The 18,346-nt window shown below is 35.0% G+C and overlaps 1 protein-coding gene across 8 annotated transcripts in view; it reads right to left on the reverse strand.

The window, feature by feature from the left end:
- Window positions 1–18,346, reverse strand: part of EYA1 (EYA transcriptional coactivator and phosphatase 1) — a 350,015-nt gene that overhangs the window by 133,517 nt on the left and 198,152 nt on the right. For 5 of the 8 annotated variants that reach the window (XM_073229681.1, XM_073229679.1, XM_073229677.1 and 2 more), the window contains 2 exons: window positions 16,104–16,153; window positions 14,432–14,559 (listed from right to left, as the gene is read on the reverse strand). In XM_073229681.1, coding sequence (XP_073085782.1) covers window positions 14,432–14,559; window positions 16,104–16,153 — 178 coding nt within the window. Of the gene's footprint in view, window positions 1–14,431; window positions 14,560–16,103; window positions 16,434–18,346 lie in introns of those variants that run through there. The other 3 variants (XM_073229683.1, XM_073229684.1, XM_073229682.1) reach the window with 2 other exon arrangements.

Below are 18,346 nucleotides of genomic sequence, written 5' to 3' on the forward strand. Positions count from 1 at the left end.
TTCAGCACATGCCCTCACCAACTATGTTATAAAGAATGTTGAAACGGCATCAAATCTTTCAATGATTTTCCAGGAACAGTTTCCATTTTCCTACTGGTCAGCCTCAACAGAGGTTTCCTCTCCTCTAGTGGGGTTTATCCTCTACAACTCTATTTCTGGTGCCACTTTCATACCTTCTTTGCAACAACACCCTATTCTTTGTTCATTTGGTCTCCTAATATTCTCAATCATTACATCTCAAGAGGCTACTTCCCTTCAACCCACAAAGACTATCAGATCTCCCTAAATTTATGCCTTCTCTCAACTGTGATACTTCAGTTCCTATTTCATCACCAAGTTTCCTGAAAATTTGCCTTCAAATCATTACCATCTATTTTCTCTTTAATCCTTTGCATCATCTCTTTATAGCTACTATTTTACTAAAAGGACTTTTTTAATTTCCCAATTCAAACTTTTCTCAATCCTGATCTTCCATAATTCTTCTAGAGGAAAGCCTTCCTCTGACCCTCTTGTCATCATTGGGCAATACAACACAGCAGCATTTTCCACCTTTTTTCCCTTATATCTGTCTTTTTCTCTGGGTTTTCTTTTCCTTTACCTACTCTGTAGGTAGGTAGAGTACCTACCTGTGAAATTTGGTTCTATACTTTCACTTACTTATAGTCTCAATTTTCTCTCACAATCATTTCTTTCCTTGTCAGTTTAGAAAAATTACTGACATAAAAAAATAAATCACTGACATATAGACTCCCAAATCTCTGTCTATATGTACATTTTTTCCATGGCAAACAATCCCTACAGCCCAATTATGCAATGTCCTTACCTGGATCGGGGCCAAACTCAACCTGCCCAAACCTGAAGCCACCGCGTCCTCCCTCTGTGGTGGTCAGGCCACCTAGACTGAAAGCTCCCTTCTTCTCCCCTGGTTCCTCTTTTCTCACACCCCATTGCCAAGTCTGTAATTTCTACTGCTCTAATCTTTCACAACCATTTTCTTTCTCTTTTCACAGTCACTATCCTAATCACCTCATACCTCTTCTCTTGTAAAAGTTGGCGATTGACCTTTTAGCCTCTACTTGCTCTACTTTAAGCAGAGCTTAGATTTGAGCGAGTCACTCCTTGCTCTGAGGTCTTCAGCAGGCTCTCCATTTTCTCCTGAATTGAGTTACCATTGTTGTATAATGTTTTTAAGGCCCTCTACATATAGACACCAAGATTTGTTTGTTTTTGCTTTACTTGCCATTTTGTCCATACACACTGTATATTTGTGTAACTAGTAACTTACAAGAATACAAGAGTATTATAAAATACACAATCACCTCTAATTGTCCTGTGTGAACCCATTGTCCTCATTTTTCAGACAAAGAACCATGTGTCCATGTACATAGTCAGCATTTAAACCAACCTGCTACCACGGTGTTTACTGCTGCCTCAAGTCTACAGTATTGCTAGTGACGTTCCCTCTGACATTGTGTTCTACATAATCCCCATTTCACTAAATCCCACAGTTCCTTCAGGTTCCAACCCAAGTCCCACTTGCTTTGTTAAGTCTTGCCTGATCTACTGTTCACAGTGTTATCTTTTTCCTTGAGCTACTAAATCTGAGTTTTATCTACTTTAAGATATAGATGCCATTTTTACCTCATTTTACATTTCATAGTCTTATCCATTTAAAATTTCTTCATGATAGGAACTACATCTTTTATATCCCTACAGAAATCAGCACAATACTTAACATAAAGAACTCAATATTCTGTGAAGGAATGAATACATGAAGATAAGACTATGCAACTGACTTAAAAAAAATCAGATTATAATTGACTTCATACCACTTGGTCCACTGCAGAGGGCAATGAAAAGCAATGTATGGTCAAACATAAGGCAATGTTTTGTTCTCCCCAAATTACCATTCAGTCAACTTATGTGCAGGTTTCTTAAAGTATCTCACCTTCAGAACACATCTCTGTTATTTTTAAAAAGTACTGTTTGGAGAAGGCATATTAGTATAAAGTAATATCAACGACTGAAATTTTTATATGGTAATAAAGGACCCTGCCGAATCTTTATGGTATAGCCCCCAAAGGCAAATACCAGATATTGTTGTAAGTCTTAAAAAATACCCTTTACAAAGCTACAATGCACATGATTATGCTGTACAGATAATGAATATAAACTTGTAAGAGAAAAGAGAAGAAGCATTATGTCATAATTCAGTTCAATGGCAATATCACTCAGATATAATGAGTATACTTTCTCAAACCTTGAGGCAGAAGTGGAAATGTATGTTTTTAAACCTGTATCAAATGACTCAAAAAGTGGGATCAAGGGATCCCAAAGACCTATGTAATGAGAATGAATAAAATTATCACATGAAATATGAAAGCAGAATATAGCAATTTTTCTAAATTTATATATTTTGTATGCCATCTTATTTTAAAGAAATAAAATTGAATTATTAAATATTATAAACATTTAACTATTTCTTCCTTATCTAAAAATGTATTTGTCCATGAGCCAATTTTTTTCTTTTTTTGATCTGTTCCCAGTTGGAAAATGAGGCATCCTTTATGTTTGTATTGGCTTTATAACTTGGTATAGGATTATTATCCCTCCAAAATGTTAAAGTTCAAGACATATTCTTTTTCCTAAAAGAGGATAGAAAAATATTAGCCGTGCACAATAGCACACCTTGTACAACCTCTGAAAACCAAATCGACACATACAGACTAAACTTGAACTTAAGGGTTATGTGACCAATAAGAATTGTAGTTCATTTCAAAACTGGTTGCTTCCAGCAAGTGTGGCATATTGGAGAAGCACTATGTGATGACTTATACAGAGGTGTGGACATCTAGACTAGCTGACTTGTTTTTTTTTTTTTTTTGGTAAAAGAAGTGATATATGGTAAATGATGAGTGTTCCTTTGAAATGTCTCTTGAAACTTCACTTTCTTTCTCTACAACTCTCATTCTTGCCACACAAGCTCAGGTTCCTAATATATGAAATCTGGTCAGATGATATGAGCCTTTGTACTGCTGTTCATCTCTCCTCAATTCCAATCAATCCTTGAAATTGCTGCCAGATTAATACCTAAAACACTCTGACTGTATCAATGCCTTGTTCAAAATATTCAGTGGCTTCTCTATTGGCTCCAGGATGAAGTCCAAATTCCTTAGCCTAGTGTTCAGGGTCCTCCATGATTTAGTTACAGCTGATCTTCCAACCTTATCTACTATCAATCCCTTCTTCAACGAAACTGGTTTCCCCACAGTCTCCCAAACTATCCTACCTTTGTTTTTACTGGTCCCTCTTTTAGAATACATTCCATCTCTTCTCAACCTATTCAAATTCTACCCATTTCCCAACACTCAGTTCAGATCCCATCTTCTTGAAGCCTGGCCAGAACTCAGCAAGCTGAAGAGCTCTTTTTTCTGAATTCTGAGAACACTTTTGTTTGGATCAGTGACTTCTAACCTTTTTGAGAATGAAACCCTCTGTCTAACACCAAAATATTTCAGAACCCAGATGACAGTCTATTTTCAATCTATCGATTGGGAAAGTAATGACGACAAAAACCTACTGTGAATTTTCAGGATGAAAATTTGTATTTTAATAAGTGTAATAGACTGTCTACATGTGAATAATTATATACATATATATTATTTCCTCATCTTACAGACAAATCCTTTTGCACAAAAGAATTTTCTGACCTTCAGTACTAGCTCTGTAACAGTGAGAGATCTCCAAGCTACAGATTGAAAAATCCTTGCCTTCATAATTTGACATATTATGATCTTTTAGTTTTTGCTAAATTTTCAGAAAGTCTTATTTCCCCAACTATATTGTGAGCTCCTTAAGGCAGGGATAGTGACGTATACTTCTTTGTACTTCTGCTAGAATCTGGCAGAATTCTTTGTACACAGTAAGAACTAAAATGTTTCCTACTTAGGACACATTACGTATTTTAGGTTCATTTATTTCTTCGATATTTTATTATAAAATTTTCTATATATGCAGAAAAGTCTTATAAAAGACTGTATAAGTGTGAATAGCCATAAATCTACCACCTCAATTACACAATTAATATTTTACTGTATTTATTTTTCCATAACTATTCCCTGTAAAGTCATCTTTTCTCCCCATGCATTTCAAAATAAGTTGATGACATAATACACTTTCCCTAAAAAATTCAGCATTCATACCATTAGAGTTCATGTTTGCTTACGGTTCTTTTTTCTTTTAAGTGACATTAAGTGAGCAAATTTTAAATACGCTATTTCATGACGTTTAACAGATAGCTACATTAGATTCCAAGATGAAACCTAAATACTTTTAGCTTATTATAATAATGGAAGCATGGCACAACAGTATGAAAATATTGCTTTATTTTTAAGAATTAAGGTAGCAACATTCTCAATTTATGACACAGGCAATATTTAACTAGAATTTTAGAATGGAAGAAGAATGATTTTAAAAGAAGTTTATGTTTAAGTACCTACTATATGCCAAACATTGTATTAAGCACTTCATAAGCAATAGCTCATTTGCTTCTCATGAGAATATTACAAAATTGACACATTTCAAAGATGAGGAAACTGCAGCTTAAAGATGTTTAAAAAACAGCCTAAGGCCACACAGCCAGTTTCAAATTTCTTTGATTACTGTATCTTTTGTGAAACTTTTGAAAAGTCAAATGTTTTCCAATTAGGGTTTTATCACCCTTAATTGTCACTCTGTTGGAGATCTGAATAATCACTGAACACCACAGGTAGAAAAGTTCCAGAATACTAGAGCATTAAATTAAAGTGTATCAGTGTGTGCTGCAAATTAGTGGACGGTAAAATAAAAAGTGTATGAAAATTGGAAACAGATGAACTGGCTTGCACTCAGAGCTTCAATCATGTCAATCTGGAAAAAAGCTTTATTTGCCTAAAATGTAATCGACCTACCAAATTCACCTCTCAGATTATACTTTCTTCCCCATATTTTCCCATTCTTCACAAACTCACAGAAGCACCGAGAGAGAGGCCCTACCCACATTATGTATCAGCTGAACAAGTACTTACTGACTACCTCCAGTTACCTAGAGTACCTGCAAAGGCCATTAGATGATGAGAGGGATCTCAAAGGAGGAGGAAATAGCCTCTTCCTTCTGTGGTAACACTATAGTAACCAGTCCCTGTGGTTATGTTTTTAAAAATAAGTTATTATTATTTAATAGTAGCTGCTATTTTTTGAGCATGTCATAGATGCTAGTGACTGTGCTTTAGTATTTTAGGTAGACGTTGTCCAACACCCTGTTATAAAGGTGCAATCCCATGTTTATATGGAGAAAGCAGGGGTTCAGAGATCAGAGATAGTAAGGATTGTTCTAATAATAGCTAATTTTTCATTACATATTTCTGAGGGGTCAGACTCTGTTCTAAGTGCTTTACAAACTCATTTAGCCATCCTTGCAACCCTACACGTAGCTGCTATTATTATTCTCATTTTACAGACCAGGAAGTTGAGGCAAAGAAGTTAAGTAATTATTCAGCATCACACAAGCTAACTGGCAAGTGGCGGAGCTGGCACATAGCTTCAGAGTCCTCTCCCAAGTCCCTGCTCCGCTGCTTCTCAAAATTCATGCTAGTTATGTGGTTAGTAAACAGCAGAATTGAGATTTTTTTAACTAAGGATAGTCTGACTGAAAAATCCATGTTTTCACTATCAAGCAATACTGCTTTCCTATATTTTTAATATTATTCATTTTCCACTTTCCTTAAGGCACGCATCAGATGTAAATTTGTGCTGGAAGAAATAACATTTAAATAAGTACATGATTTTAGACAAAAATATGCTCTTCTCTCCCGGAGTCTTCTCTCACTATGCACCATTCCTTGAATACAGTTTCAAAGTACCACCCAAGTATATTTCTGAAACACACACTCAATCACATTCTCCTGCTTACAAGCCTGCAGGTCACCTGGCTCCTAGAGGACAGAATCCAACTCCTGAACCTTGTATATTAGGTCCTTCGTCATCTGCTTCAGGTAACTATCTCAGTACCACCTCTGGGCCCTTTGCACGTATCCCTCATCCCAAAACACACACAGACTACCCCCAACATTAGGGTTGGCTTGGCTGCAACTGAATAACCCATGTTCTTTCTTCCTGGCTTGACACCCAGGGTTTTTCTACTTTTCCAAGACTCAGTCTAGGCATTACAAGTGTGCAGAAACCATCCCCCAACCTCATTTACTTCAGCCATGATTAAGTGTTTCTCCCGTCTGTATAATATACCCCTTATCTTAAAGTAGAGTGGTCATCTGATTATAGGTCCGCAAATCACAGTAGACTATGAACTTCTTGTCGGCAAGAATGGTATTGGATAAATTTCTAGACACATCACTTAATAAATATTATTAACATGCAATGGTAGATATACAGTGTGATATATATTCTTATGTATCTCTATATATAGACACATATGCACACACACACATGTATTATACACACATATATTCTTTTCCCTGCAGGGTATATGCTTGCTCCTGCAATTCTTCCCTACCTTTAATGTTCACCTCAAATCATGATTCCTTACCATCTTATAAAGATAAATAAACCTAAATGTACTAACTGCCTGATATTTGTATCATTCAGTTGTTTCTTGGACTATATGAAAGTAGCTTTATCATTGCGAAATATTTTTACATCCAACAGCAGACAATTAATCAATTATTTACTTACACAGGTCTAATGCAAGTCAGTGACTATAGATCAAATACAAAATCAGCAGAATGTTGTCTGCAAGCTTACATACATTCTCTGGATGGATGGCCGATAGCTACTATATGAATTGGGCTATGAAATAATCATTCTCAAAAATTTGAAAAATGGGCTTCAGATGCTTTTTGCATTTGTTAATGGTTTGTAAGTAAAATTAATGATTCTATTCTCTTGTAATCATTCACCTGCGTTATTTGCATAGTAATATGGGGCACTCATTCAACAAATAACTGTTGACAGCTTAATCATTGCCACATCTTCTGCTAGATGCTTAGGACACACTAGTGAAATAGTCTGTGCCTACCCTTATGGAACCTTGAGACTCCTCTATGCAAAACACACAGAGAAATGGATGTGGTGTTTCTTTCTGTGGGTCATAAGCTTAGATGAGGTATAAAAAATTTCTTAAGGCAGATAAATTATTTCAGTAAGAACCAAGTTTTTGGCTATCAGTGAGTTCATATTTCAGAATATACAGAAGGGGAGCTTTAAAGTCAGCCTGACATGTGTTTGAATCTCTTCTCCAACACAACTAATACACTGTATAAACAGACACTAGTCACTTAAACTCTTTAAAAGGAGTTGCATAAAAGTTACCTTAACTTGTTTTGAGGATAGAATAAGGTATGTGGAAGAGCATAAGGATGTTCTCAGTACATAGTAAGAACTCAGTCAATTCAGTTCATATTCCTTATTTTGCTAAAAAGTATGCTTTCCATTCACAATTCCCCTTATAAGTAACAGATGCAGTAATATAACAGGTAAGAATTTAGATTTGACTCACTTTACGTAAGAAAAAAAATGTTTCCATTTGTATTATAGTGAGTACATGAACCTATCCCCTTGGAATGTGTTTGGGAGGTTACCTACCTTTTTCAGTATAATGAGATGCTAGAGTTGCGAAATGAAACTGAAAAATCTGCAAAACTAGTAAATTGCCATGAACAAAATCATAATAAGCTTTTACTTATAAACAGCTGGGTCCTAAATCTTAACAAATCCTTGATTTGTTTAGCAGTCACTGAGGACAACTATGTTAACAGATAACATAGTGTCCAAAGTAAAATGGAAAATTTATACTTAGGTATATATTTTTTCTTATACTGCATGTTTGCAGCCATAGAGAAAAAATGGAAAATGAATTACTCCAAGTAAGCAAAATGAGAAAATACAACCCTTCACCAACTCCATCTATATACTGCTCACCCCAAGGCTTCTGTGGCCATTGTAAGAAATTAGAAGCAAAGAATCCATGACTGAAGGAATAAGAATCAGTCTAACTACTAGAACTCACTAAAGGTTCACACATCTCCCTGGAGAGAACCAGAAATTTCTACCAGAAGATGGGATATTCTTCGGGAGAGATATATTTCCAAAAGTTCTGGCTCAACTAAGGGAGAAATGGCAAAGCATTATGATTCTCAGAACTATTAGGTATTGGGAGTAGGTGCAAACTGCCACATCAAATCATTAGTTTATCAAGAACCCTGACTCTCTAAAAATTCTGAGTTTTAGACAATAAGCGTTAGCATTCCTATTCTTACTGTGAAAGATACAGTTAGCTGTATGTGATAGGCTATAGTAGGTTTGTCAGCCTACAAGGCCCTACTCATGCCACCCATTTACTCCCCGAACTTCACCACTTACACTCCTGTCATTCTCTCTCCTTCAGCCACACTGAGCAGCTTCCTGTTCCTAGAACACAGCACCCATGTCCCTAGGTCCTGGCTTTGGTAACTGCTGTTCGTATGGCATCCCAAAGAAGTGCCACTTAAGCTGCTTCTTTGAGTTTTTCTTATATAATCTGGTTCTCAAAGTCAAGAGAAATGTGACCAAATTTACTACCTAAAAATATTTTCTAAGGTAGAAAACATTTACTCTGAACAGTAGCAAAACTGCAACTACTTTTTAAAATTTCACAGTAATACTGCTGTCCAAATGTGCATAGAATAATGACTATTATAATGAAAAGCAGAGACGACTTCCCATCTCCATTTGATCCCAGGGAAGCCTAACACAGACAGATGGAGAAGGAATTATAATTAAGTCTAAAGCTTTGAAAACCAGTGAGACAATCCCCTAAAACTTAACCTACTGATGCAATATGTTGGGCACACAGGACACCAGGCAGAAATCACACACATTCACGCACACAGGAACTTAAAGACCAGAGCCTAACTACCCTGGGGACTTGTCCTTATAATGAAGTCCTTTTGTCTTCAAAGCCACTGCAATTGGTCCTTTTACAGCTCTGCTATTTGCTAGGGAATGGTGCTCTCCAGCCATAAATGCTTCAATGTGGCTATGAAGGTGCCAATGTTCAGTATGAAGGTATTAGAAAAGGCACTGGCAAATGATGGGAATCACATATTCCCTCCATAGAATAATATGGTGACTTTTTTTAAAACCCAGACTCTAGACTCACATAGAATTTGATTCAAGTATCAAGTCAGATACCAATGTATCAATTATAAAATCCATGCCTTTATACTTGGCATTTAACATTCTAAGATTCAGTTTTCTTGTGTGTAAAATAGTAATAGTAATATATGTGACTATTATTTACATATTGTATGGACAGAGCACTTAGGAAGTTTCAAGTAAGCTATAAGTTTCACTTGTCATCCCCACAGAAAGCCTGATGAAAGTTCTGCTATTGTACCCATTTTTCAGATGAGGAAACTGAACTACACAGAAGCTGACTTGCCCAAGCTCACACTGCTAGCAAAGCAGTGGAACTGGGATTCAAATCCCTGTCTCTGAACCATTATGTTGGCATGTGAGAAATTTTCTGAAGATTAGTGAAACAAATCAGAGAATGGTCAGTATAATTACCAACAATAAGTTATTCATAAACATCAGTCATTATCATTAATTAGCAACAGGCATGTGAAAATTATCCTCATACAATATAGGCAAATATTAAATCCTGATAAAGAATTTTATTCATCCTTTCATGGCTTTTGCTTATGAACAATTTATAAGAAGCCAATTCTGCAGCTACAGACAAACTCTAAAATGTCATTTAGAAACTCTTTTTAAAAAAAAACACAAAATGTCCCTTAATCTTCCAGGAACTAAATCATGTATAGAATGTAAACAACAATAAAATTAGATTACTATGTTTCTATTGACAACAGAGTATTTGACCACAAATATATAAATGTAGCCTTTAAAATGCAGCCTCAAACCATAATTTCATACACATTCACTCCAGTTTACATATTTCTTGTAAAAAAGATTTTCTTAAAAATACTCTGGATATAACTGTATTTCACCAAATTAAAATTACAGTGAGGAAAACAAATTCAGATAATTTGTTACTGTTCTAAGCTTTGTAAAAAGGATAAAACAACTTTAAAATAGCCTCTGATCATACAAATTTGTAAAATTGAATTAAGCTATCATCCTAAAATATGCAAAACAATTAAATACATTTTAAAATGCAGAAAATTAAGCCACTTCATCCAAGATTGTATTTCTTATCATCTTAGAAATCTGATCTACCAATTCAAAATTACTATTTGAATTACCATCAGAATTCCTGAAACCCTTTTTGTAGTGAAGATTCCAATTGCATCTGGTTTTAAGTCACTTAAAGGCAAATTCATCTGCTTTATGACAAGTTTAAGCTTTTGAGTTTGAATCTAAATTTACAAGAGAAAACTTAGAGCTCTTAGTTCCACTTGCTCACACCTCTTTTTTGCCCTTCCCCACTCCTCATCCCCAGACAACCAAAAATAAACACTCAAAGCAGCAATATATGAACTGACCAATCTTAGGCTCCCACAGACTTAAAACAACCAGAGAAAACAAAGATGGAAAGCATCACTGCTTTGCAAACAAAGCCTTAATTAAGTGCGTAAATAAAAATCCTTTTACTGCTACAGCCTTGAGTCCTTTTGAAGGAAGATTTCCCAACTACTTCTCACACTTACACAAAACAAAGATCAACTTGAAGCCTTTAACAAATAGAGGCTTGGACACAGACTCACACACTAGAAATCCATTCAGATTTGATGCTTTAGTAATGATCTAATAGGAGCCTCACCACCAAACAGCTGATGTCTTCAAAATTATGCTTTAACAATCTCTATAATTAGAAATTTTGATTGTATCCTGTATTACTGCCCCAAAACACAGGAAAAACAGTTAAAACAAAGCCACATGGGTGTTTTCATAACCATCCGTTAGTATCTTTCAGTTCAGGCTCTGATTGGTTAATGGTAACTCAAATACGTATTAATTCATTTGGAAACATCCCTTCTAACGGTGGTTTTCTCATTTCAAGTTAAGCATTCATTTATACTGTGATTTTTGTATTTTCATCTATAAATGCTTTATATTTCAAAGATTTATAAACTGGGGGAAACCAATGGTTAACAGCAACAATAATAATTCACAGAAGAGTCTGGAAAAGAATAAAAAAACATGAACACTTAAAAGTTGAAATATGAAACATTCAAACAACTAACTGAAGAACATTTCATCTAAGAAATAAAAAAGCACCGTATTTGAGGCTGTAGCTCAGTGTCTTTCTGTCTTTATCCCTTAGATGAACCATGAAAATAGGCCCTAGCCTGTGAGTACAGAGCCTACAAACATTGAGTCTTATGATAATTTGGCAGCAGACTTAAGAAGAAACTTAATATTCTCTGCCTCTCCATTCCATTCCCTTCTTGTTTGTTCTTCAGATGAAGTTATGGTTTATGATACAGGAGATTTTCGTGTTTTCTTAGCCTCATTATAGGGACAAGTGGTGGCAGGAAGTAAAAAATGGCACGGAGTGAGTGAAGATAACCCATATAAGTGCAGGCACAGCCAACTGTGTAATCTAAATGGAAGTTTTGTTGACCTGATTAAGGAGACTAATTTTAATTGGGCTGCAGTGAAGTCACTTAAATATAAATCATGGCATATATAGCTAGAAATATTTATTTTGTAGTTACGAAAGTGATTGGTATTTTAAACACTCTTAAAATTTAATGAATTTCTCATTTTTCATTCTTTCAATTCACTGGTAGACACTGCTGGTTTCAAAATAAACAGGATTTCAAAGAATGAATAGGAAAATCTACAACGAATATATCCCAGGGAAGCCTGCCAGAGGTCAAGAATTCACTAATTTTAAGCTTGACTCCTCTAGTGGTGACTGAGAGGAATGAAACAATGCATTATGGAACATGTAAGGAGCATTATAAGTGAATTCACAAACTTAATAACTCAGAACTTTCCAATACTGTTTGCCTCTCAATGGGCACATACCATGGATTGTGAGGGAAATTTGGGTCCATATTTTCAAACTATATACTAACATGAAACTGACTGTCCCAGATTGACTAAAATTCCATTTACTCTTTGGATGATTTACAGATAACTTCTAACTCCATTTTTTAACTACCAGAACCCTTGCAAAACACACCAAAGAAGACTGCCTGAAAAAAAAGGTGAGTAATTGTGTAGTTGTCTGATATTACGTCTTGTGTATTGTCTTTTTCAAGATGTAAACGAATTCATTTCTAAGACAAAAGATTCATTTCCAAGATATAATTATGATTTTTTTAAAGATAAGGAATAATTTCTAATTGTTGCCCATATTGAATGGCACAACAAATTATACAACTAAAATATTTTATTTTGAACTATTTAAGTTATGTAAAAAATCTCATAAAATACATATTTCTGCATACAAATGTGATGGCAAACTATTAAATGTAAATACTCAAAAATGTATTACTATTCCATTTACCCTTAAAAAACAAGCCACACATCATTCATTCAAAGTCAGCCAAGGGGGTGGGCACCAACACATACTCCACTTCAATACTGCATGATGCTTATTTTGTAGGAAATGACTTGCCAATAAATGGTGACAAAATGAAAATGTCTTACCCCTCTTTTATGTCTTCATACATAAGAAAATTGACTATCATTATAATTACTTTTACCAGTATGAATTGGTATATTTCAATTAAGCAAAACAATTTAACATATTTAATCTTCTTATGTTTTAAGTTACTTTAAAAGATTCTCTTATTTGGACTTTTCAGTGATGAGAGTGACTGGTTAAGGTTTGCACCTCTGACTTCCCCTGACATTCCTGTTAGTGGCTGCCTGCACAATGACACTGGCATGGGGCCTGACAGCACAGGAACCAGCAGTGGTCTGTGTGACTGCACACGCGGTCTACACTGGGTAGCAGCCATATGTCCACCTCAAGCCAACTTCCAAAGGAGAGGAAAAAGGACTCCTTGCTTTTTTATTTGCTCTACAAAATGTACTTAAATGCTAGAATTACTTTCCTCTAATTTAAATTTCTTTTTGATTACCTACTAAAATGGGCTTAAAAGAGTTTCAGATGAAAAGACACTTTATCCAGAGATTAATTTTTGCTACATCAGCAAAGTTTCAACCTTTGACAGTGACCATTTCCCATAAACATTGGTAATTAATATATTTACTCAGAAAGGAAAATATAGACTGTTTACATATTAAAAACAATCACTGTGGGTATAAAAATTAAGATGCTTCATATCTGTAAAAACTGATTTTATATTTTTCTATTATCATAAATTCCATAACCTTACTAGTTTCAAAAGGCTTCGCTAGTTACATACTGGAATACTGCATCAAACAAACAATTCGTGGCATTTAGTTTTGGTTTACTTTTCAGAACTATGATAAAAGATTATTGTGGTGGTTGGGAAATGGTTATTAAGAGTTTTGAGTATGGATGGAATTCTAACATGGATATCATTGAACTTCTAATAAAACTTATACTATAAGTTCATCAAGGTCCTGAGCCTTAGTAAAGAGTAAATCACTAAAAATATCACCTATGAGGTAATTTTTCAATGGGCCAAAGTAGAAATAAATACATTGAGATATGTAACATCCTTCCATATACTGAAATTTAAAAAATATACATAGTACTTAAATAAATGTGCATAACAGCTAGCAATCCATACATATAGCCTTATTTATATTTTGAAACTTAAGTATATACGGATTAAAGTAGATATTTCTATTTACATAAAATTCACATAAAAATTCATAGGTATTAATTATACAAAAATAATGGTGACTATTATTCTTAAAGGATACTAATCTTGAAGTACATTAATTTTGTGTATCTTCCAAATGAGGTTCTATATTTGTAAACAACGTATTTTTAAACTTACAATTTAATAACACAAGAACACTAGGCACACAAATTATTTTGATATTTAGAAACAATCTAGTCCAATGTTACATTTAAACAAATTTGGTTATATTTAGTAACAAAAGGGAAAGTAAAATAAAGAAAATAATCCCAAATTTTCATTGTTCCTAGAGCAAAACAATGCAAAGTGATTACTTTGCTGTGGAGAATGATCAACATGGAGATAAAACACACTCAAAGGTTAAATGTTATGCACACACAGGTGTAATGTATATACATATGAATCTATGCAAAATAAAACCATTCTATGAAATATTATAAAAACCTAATAACCTGTAGCTCCCAACTAAGGATGAATACTAATTCGTAAGTCAAACCACCTACAGGGGAAATACAACAGTAGTTTCATGGATGTGACAACAGATATCATAACCACCTAATAAAGTGGATGCTGATGCAGAAACAATGTGCAAAGTAAACAGTGAGAAGGCAGACACTCACCTTCGGTGCCATTGGGAGTCATGGAATTACTATTTATATGAGAGTTATCGAGTTTGGGACCACTGGGGGATTCACTACTACCACTCAGACGGCTATGCGGGCTGGTTAGATCCTGCATTTCCATAGACCTAAAGACAAGAAGCCTTCCGTTTGACAGATGTACCAAATTCATAACACCACTGTTTAATGCGCTAATGACTTGACACCTTCTTTGAAACACATCGCACAAAAATCCCATTTTATCTATTTTCTTAGACTAAAATAGTTCTTACATTTTAACTTCAATCATCCTTTCATAACATATACTATTAAAAGGTATCATTTGCCTTACCTACCCAGCCAAACATTCCCATGGAGCTTTTAAAATTTCTTTTTTTTTCCTCATACATAGCTCAAGTCACAAGATCTAATGAGACAATTAGATCTATTTTAATTTTCAAAGAAGAAAAGGCTATTATGCTTTTCTTTATATTGAATTTTTTTAAAAAGGCAATTTTCTGAAAGAAAAGGCAGGTCATTATTTAAACAGGTATTAATTTAAAAAATTATTTTTCTATGGAACCTGTTTCATCTACTAAATTAGCAGTAGGTACTCCTTTATAATTTACCACCCAATTGTAATTTAATGGGTCTCCAAACCAAATAAAACACTTGAAGCCTATAGTCTAGTGACAGGGAATGAGATAGTCCTGATGCATGTGTTTACTCTGGCAAACTGCTTAATTGTTCCTCTGTTTCCCTTGAAACAAATGCAGCATTAAAACATTATGATGTCGGCTCACTTGTTTGCTTTGTGGATTACATACAGCGTGCCCAATTGAAAAGGGATAAAGCCAACATACAGTGGGTCCTTCCAGCATTAGCACTCAGAATACCTCAGCTGTCACTTACTCAGGGAAATAACAATTCTACTTCAATGCTCAAATTCTGCATCTTTACCCTATAAAAACAGTTAAATCCCCCCTGAAAGTTGTTAGACTCAGCAGTCCTATTCTATAAAAGGTACAGAAGCTAGGATTCATGTTCACAATTGCAGAACTTTCCATTTATATATAATACTTCATTAATGAAAAGAGGAGAGCATTTAAATGACTTAAAACACACCTAGGTACCATTCTGTTTTCTGACAGCCAAATTTTAGAAATTATAAGCCCATTCACTTGGTCTTAAACTTGTGTGTTTTTCGAAAGAAAAAAAAGGGGGGTGTTGGTGGAGGATGTTAATATTACATATACAAAACTACCACTGTTTGCTCCTCACCCCCACCAGGTCAGTAAAAGCTACGCATGTGTGTTTGGTGGTTGCACTGAAATTGACTGTAAATATCAATTTTTAAAACAGCTTCACATGAACCATTTTACTTCTAAAGTGAGTTTTTACTTCCCTCAACCAGAATTTAAACTAAAATTTAAAATCCAGTTCTCTCCTAATTCTCATTACACATTCACAGGTTTCCTAACACCAGAAACTATAGCCCATAATCATTTTCAAAACCAGGCTCCTATTCCCTTTCTACATACTTAATTTTTTTTTACAAGAGTACACACACACACAGGTTGTTAAGTAATTTCCAACCCAGGCGGTTGCTATTAATAGAAATAATTAAGAAATACTAGACAAAAATAGATATGGGTCACAGAAAGGTAATCTCCAAAATGCCAAATATCCTTACCTGCAACTTGAGGAAACAGCAACATCTGAACTGGTTTGAGATGGATGCACCTGTGATCAGGGGTAAAAAATTAGAAGCTGTTGTTACTCTACTTCAGTATCAGCTCTTAATTATACAGAGCACATGGCTGAGAACGACAATGCTCTCTTTTAACCAAAAGAGAAAGAGGAGGATACTGCAGCAGTGAAAGGCATATTGTCTTTAAGTTGAGGTCTCCACTGTTGTTTCCTCCTGCAGGTCTATCCTCCTCCGCCCCTTGTCAGGGGGGAAGGCAGCCAAATGACGGGATAGTGATTCATCACTGGCCTATGACAGCTGCAAACGGGATTACCCCTCCCCCAATCAACATGCAAAGCAGTCTTGCCCAGGCAGCCTGGAAAAGGTGCTTGGAAAAAATAGCTATTAGCAAAATGAGTGTGTTTCTCAGCAGTAGTTCAAGCATTAATCCTGTAGCATCCTCAGAAGATCTTTCATCTTCTGCTATCACCCGCTGAAACAGAGTTCCCACCCATCCCTTTGACTCCTGACAGTTTCTTATCTTTATCGTGACTGTTTCTCCTATATTTACTCTTTATCACATAACATTCACTGACACAGCTTCTGGACAACTTTCAGGCAACGCGGAACTATAGATGGCAAAGGCAAGTTTTCAAACTCAAAGTCACATCACTGAGCAATATGCTCATTTACCCGTGCAAATTCAAAATGCAGTGGACGCTTTTTTATCAGTGCCTGGTAAGACAGAAAACGTTAGCTATTTGTTTAACTTTCCATCTTTTAAACCAATAAAGGAATGGATAGTTGAATAATCATTTCAGCGCCCCAGCTAGCCAGCATTTCAGCGTCTTTTGTCTCCAGATGCATCTGTATTTCGGGACTTCACTGAACAGCTAACTTAACGAGCAGGCTTTGCTAGTCACTGCCCTTCCTCCAGAGGCAGCGAAACTGCCAGCAGGTGATAACTCAGGGGAGGGTGGGCTGCTGGCTTGCAAGCTCAGGCTACCGCTCACACAGTAAAGAACATTCTGCAAAACATTTTAAATTACTCCGAATTCCAAATCTTTGATGTGCATTTTCACTCAACCTGAACTGACATCAATTAGGGTTACAGAACAAAGATGAGAACTGAAGCATCTCAAATGGCATTAAAGTTATCCAACCAAATATCTTCTACTGAGTCCTGTTATTTTTTTAATTATGACTTATGAAATTAAGAAATACTATCTTTTTGGCCAAAAGTACTGTTAAACTCTAAATGTCTTGGTGCAATGTTATGTGAAATTTCTAGGTATATGTTTCTATATTTCGTGGAGGATGAAAAATAATTTAAGAGATGCCTGAGTATTCAGATGAAAACTTATTTTTAATGCCCACAGAGATGTCATTTTACCTTAACATGCTCCTGCAGTTTTTGTTAAAATTAATGTTCTCACCCAAGATTAAATGTTTTCCTTTAGAAACTGCAGCCATATACCTCAAGGATAAATTTCCTTACCTCTCCCCACCTTTTTTCCCCCCACTCTGATACACCTGGAATAAATTATAGGTGAGAACTAACTTAGTTTTAAGAACTCTCTCAGTTTAATTATGTGAAAAAGTATTATGTGAAATGTTAAAATGTATTCTTATTTTAACATCAGTCAGATAGTATAATCTTGGAAATATAATTTTAACTTCACTGTATACCTTTAAAGTTTGATTATTTTTATACTTGAGGTTTAGCATTTCATACTTAAGTCTCAGAGTTGAACTGTTAATTAAAAAACGTACTCTAAGAATAATTCTAACACGTTTTCTCACTGTAAAAAAATGCATTTCCACAACAACCTATTTCTTTTATGCTGGTTTGACTCAGCCTCTACTGTACTTTCATACACTAAATTTTTGAAAGTCCATATCCATGGATCTTCATTTCATTAAGTATACTTCAGATATATTCTTTTGTGTCACAAGGATTATTTAAACCATGTGTTGTGTGTTACTGTATTTAAAAATGACTCTTTAATCAAAATAACTTTAAAACAACTAATCCTCACTTAGGCTGGTCAGCTGAATCCACATCGTGGTCCAGGAAAAATAAATCTACTCTCAAGAATGCGAATGCAGACAACAATTAGACACAGATGTGAGCAAAATTAGTTACAGTTTACAAAATGCTACACTTCACATGCTTTTAGTTTTTTATGTGTAGTACAAGATTACAGTGCAGTAAGGAAACATACTCTTATAATGACTTATCTAAA

The sequence above is a fragment of the Manis javanica genome, chromosome 2 (assembly GCF_040802235.1).
Source record: "Manis javanica isolate MJ-LG chromosome 2, MJ_LKY, whole genome shotgun sequence".
Classification (NCBI taxonomy): domain Eukaryota; kingdom Metazoa; phylum Chordata; class Mammalia; order Pholidota; family Manidae; genus Manis; species Manis javanica.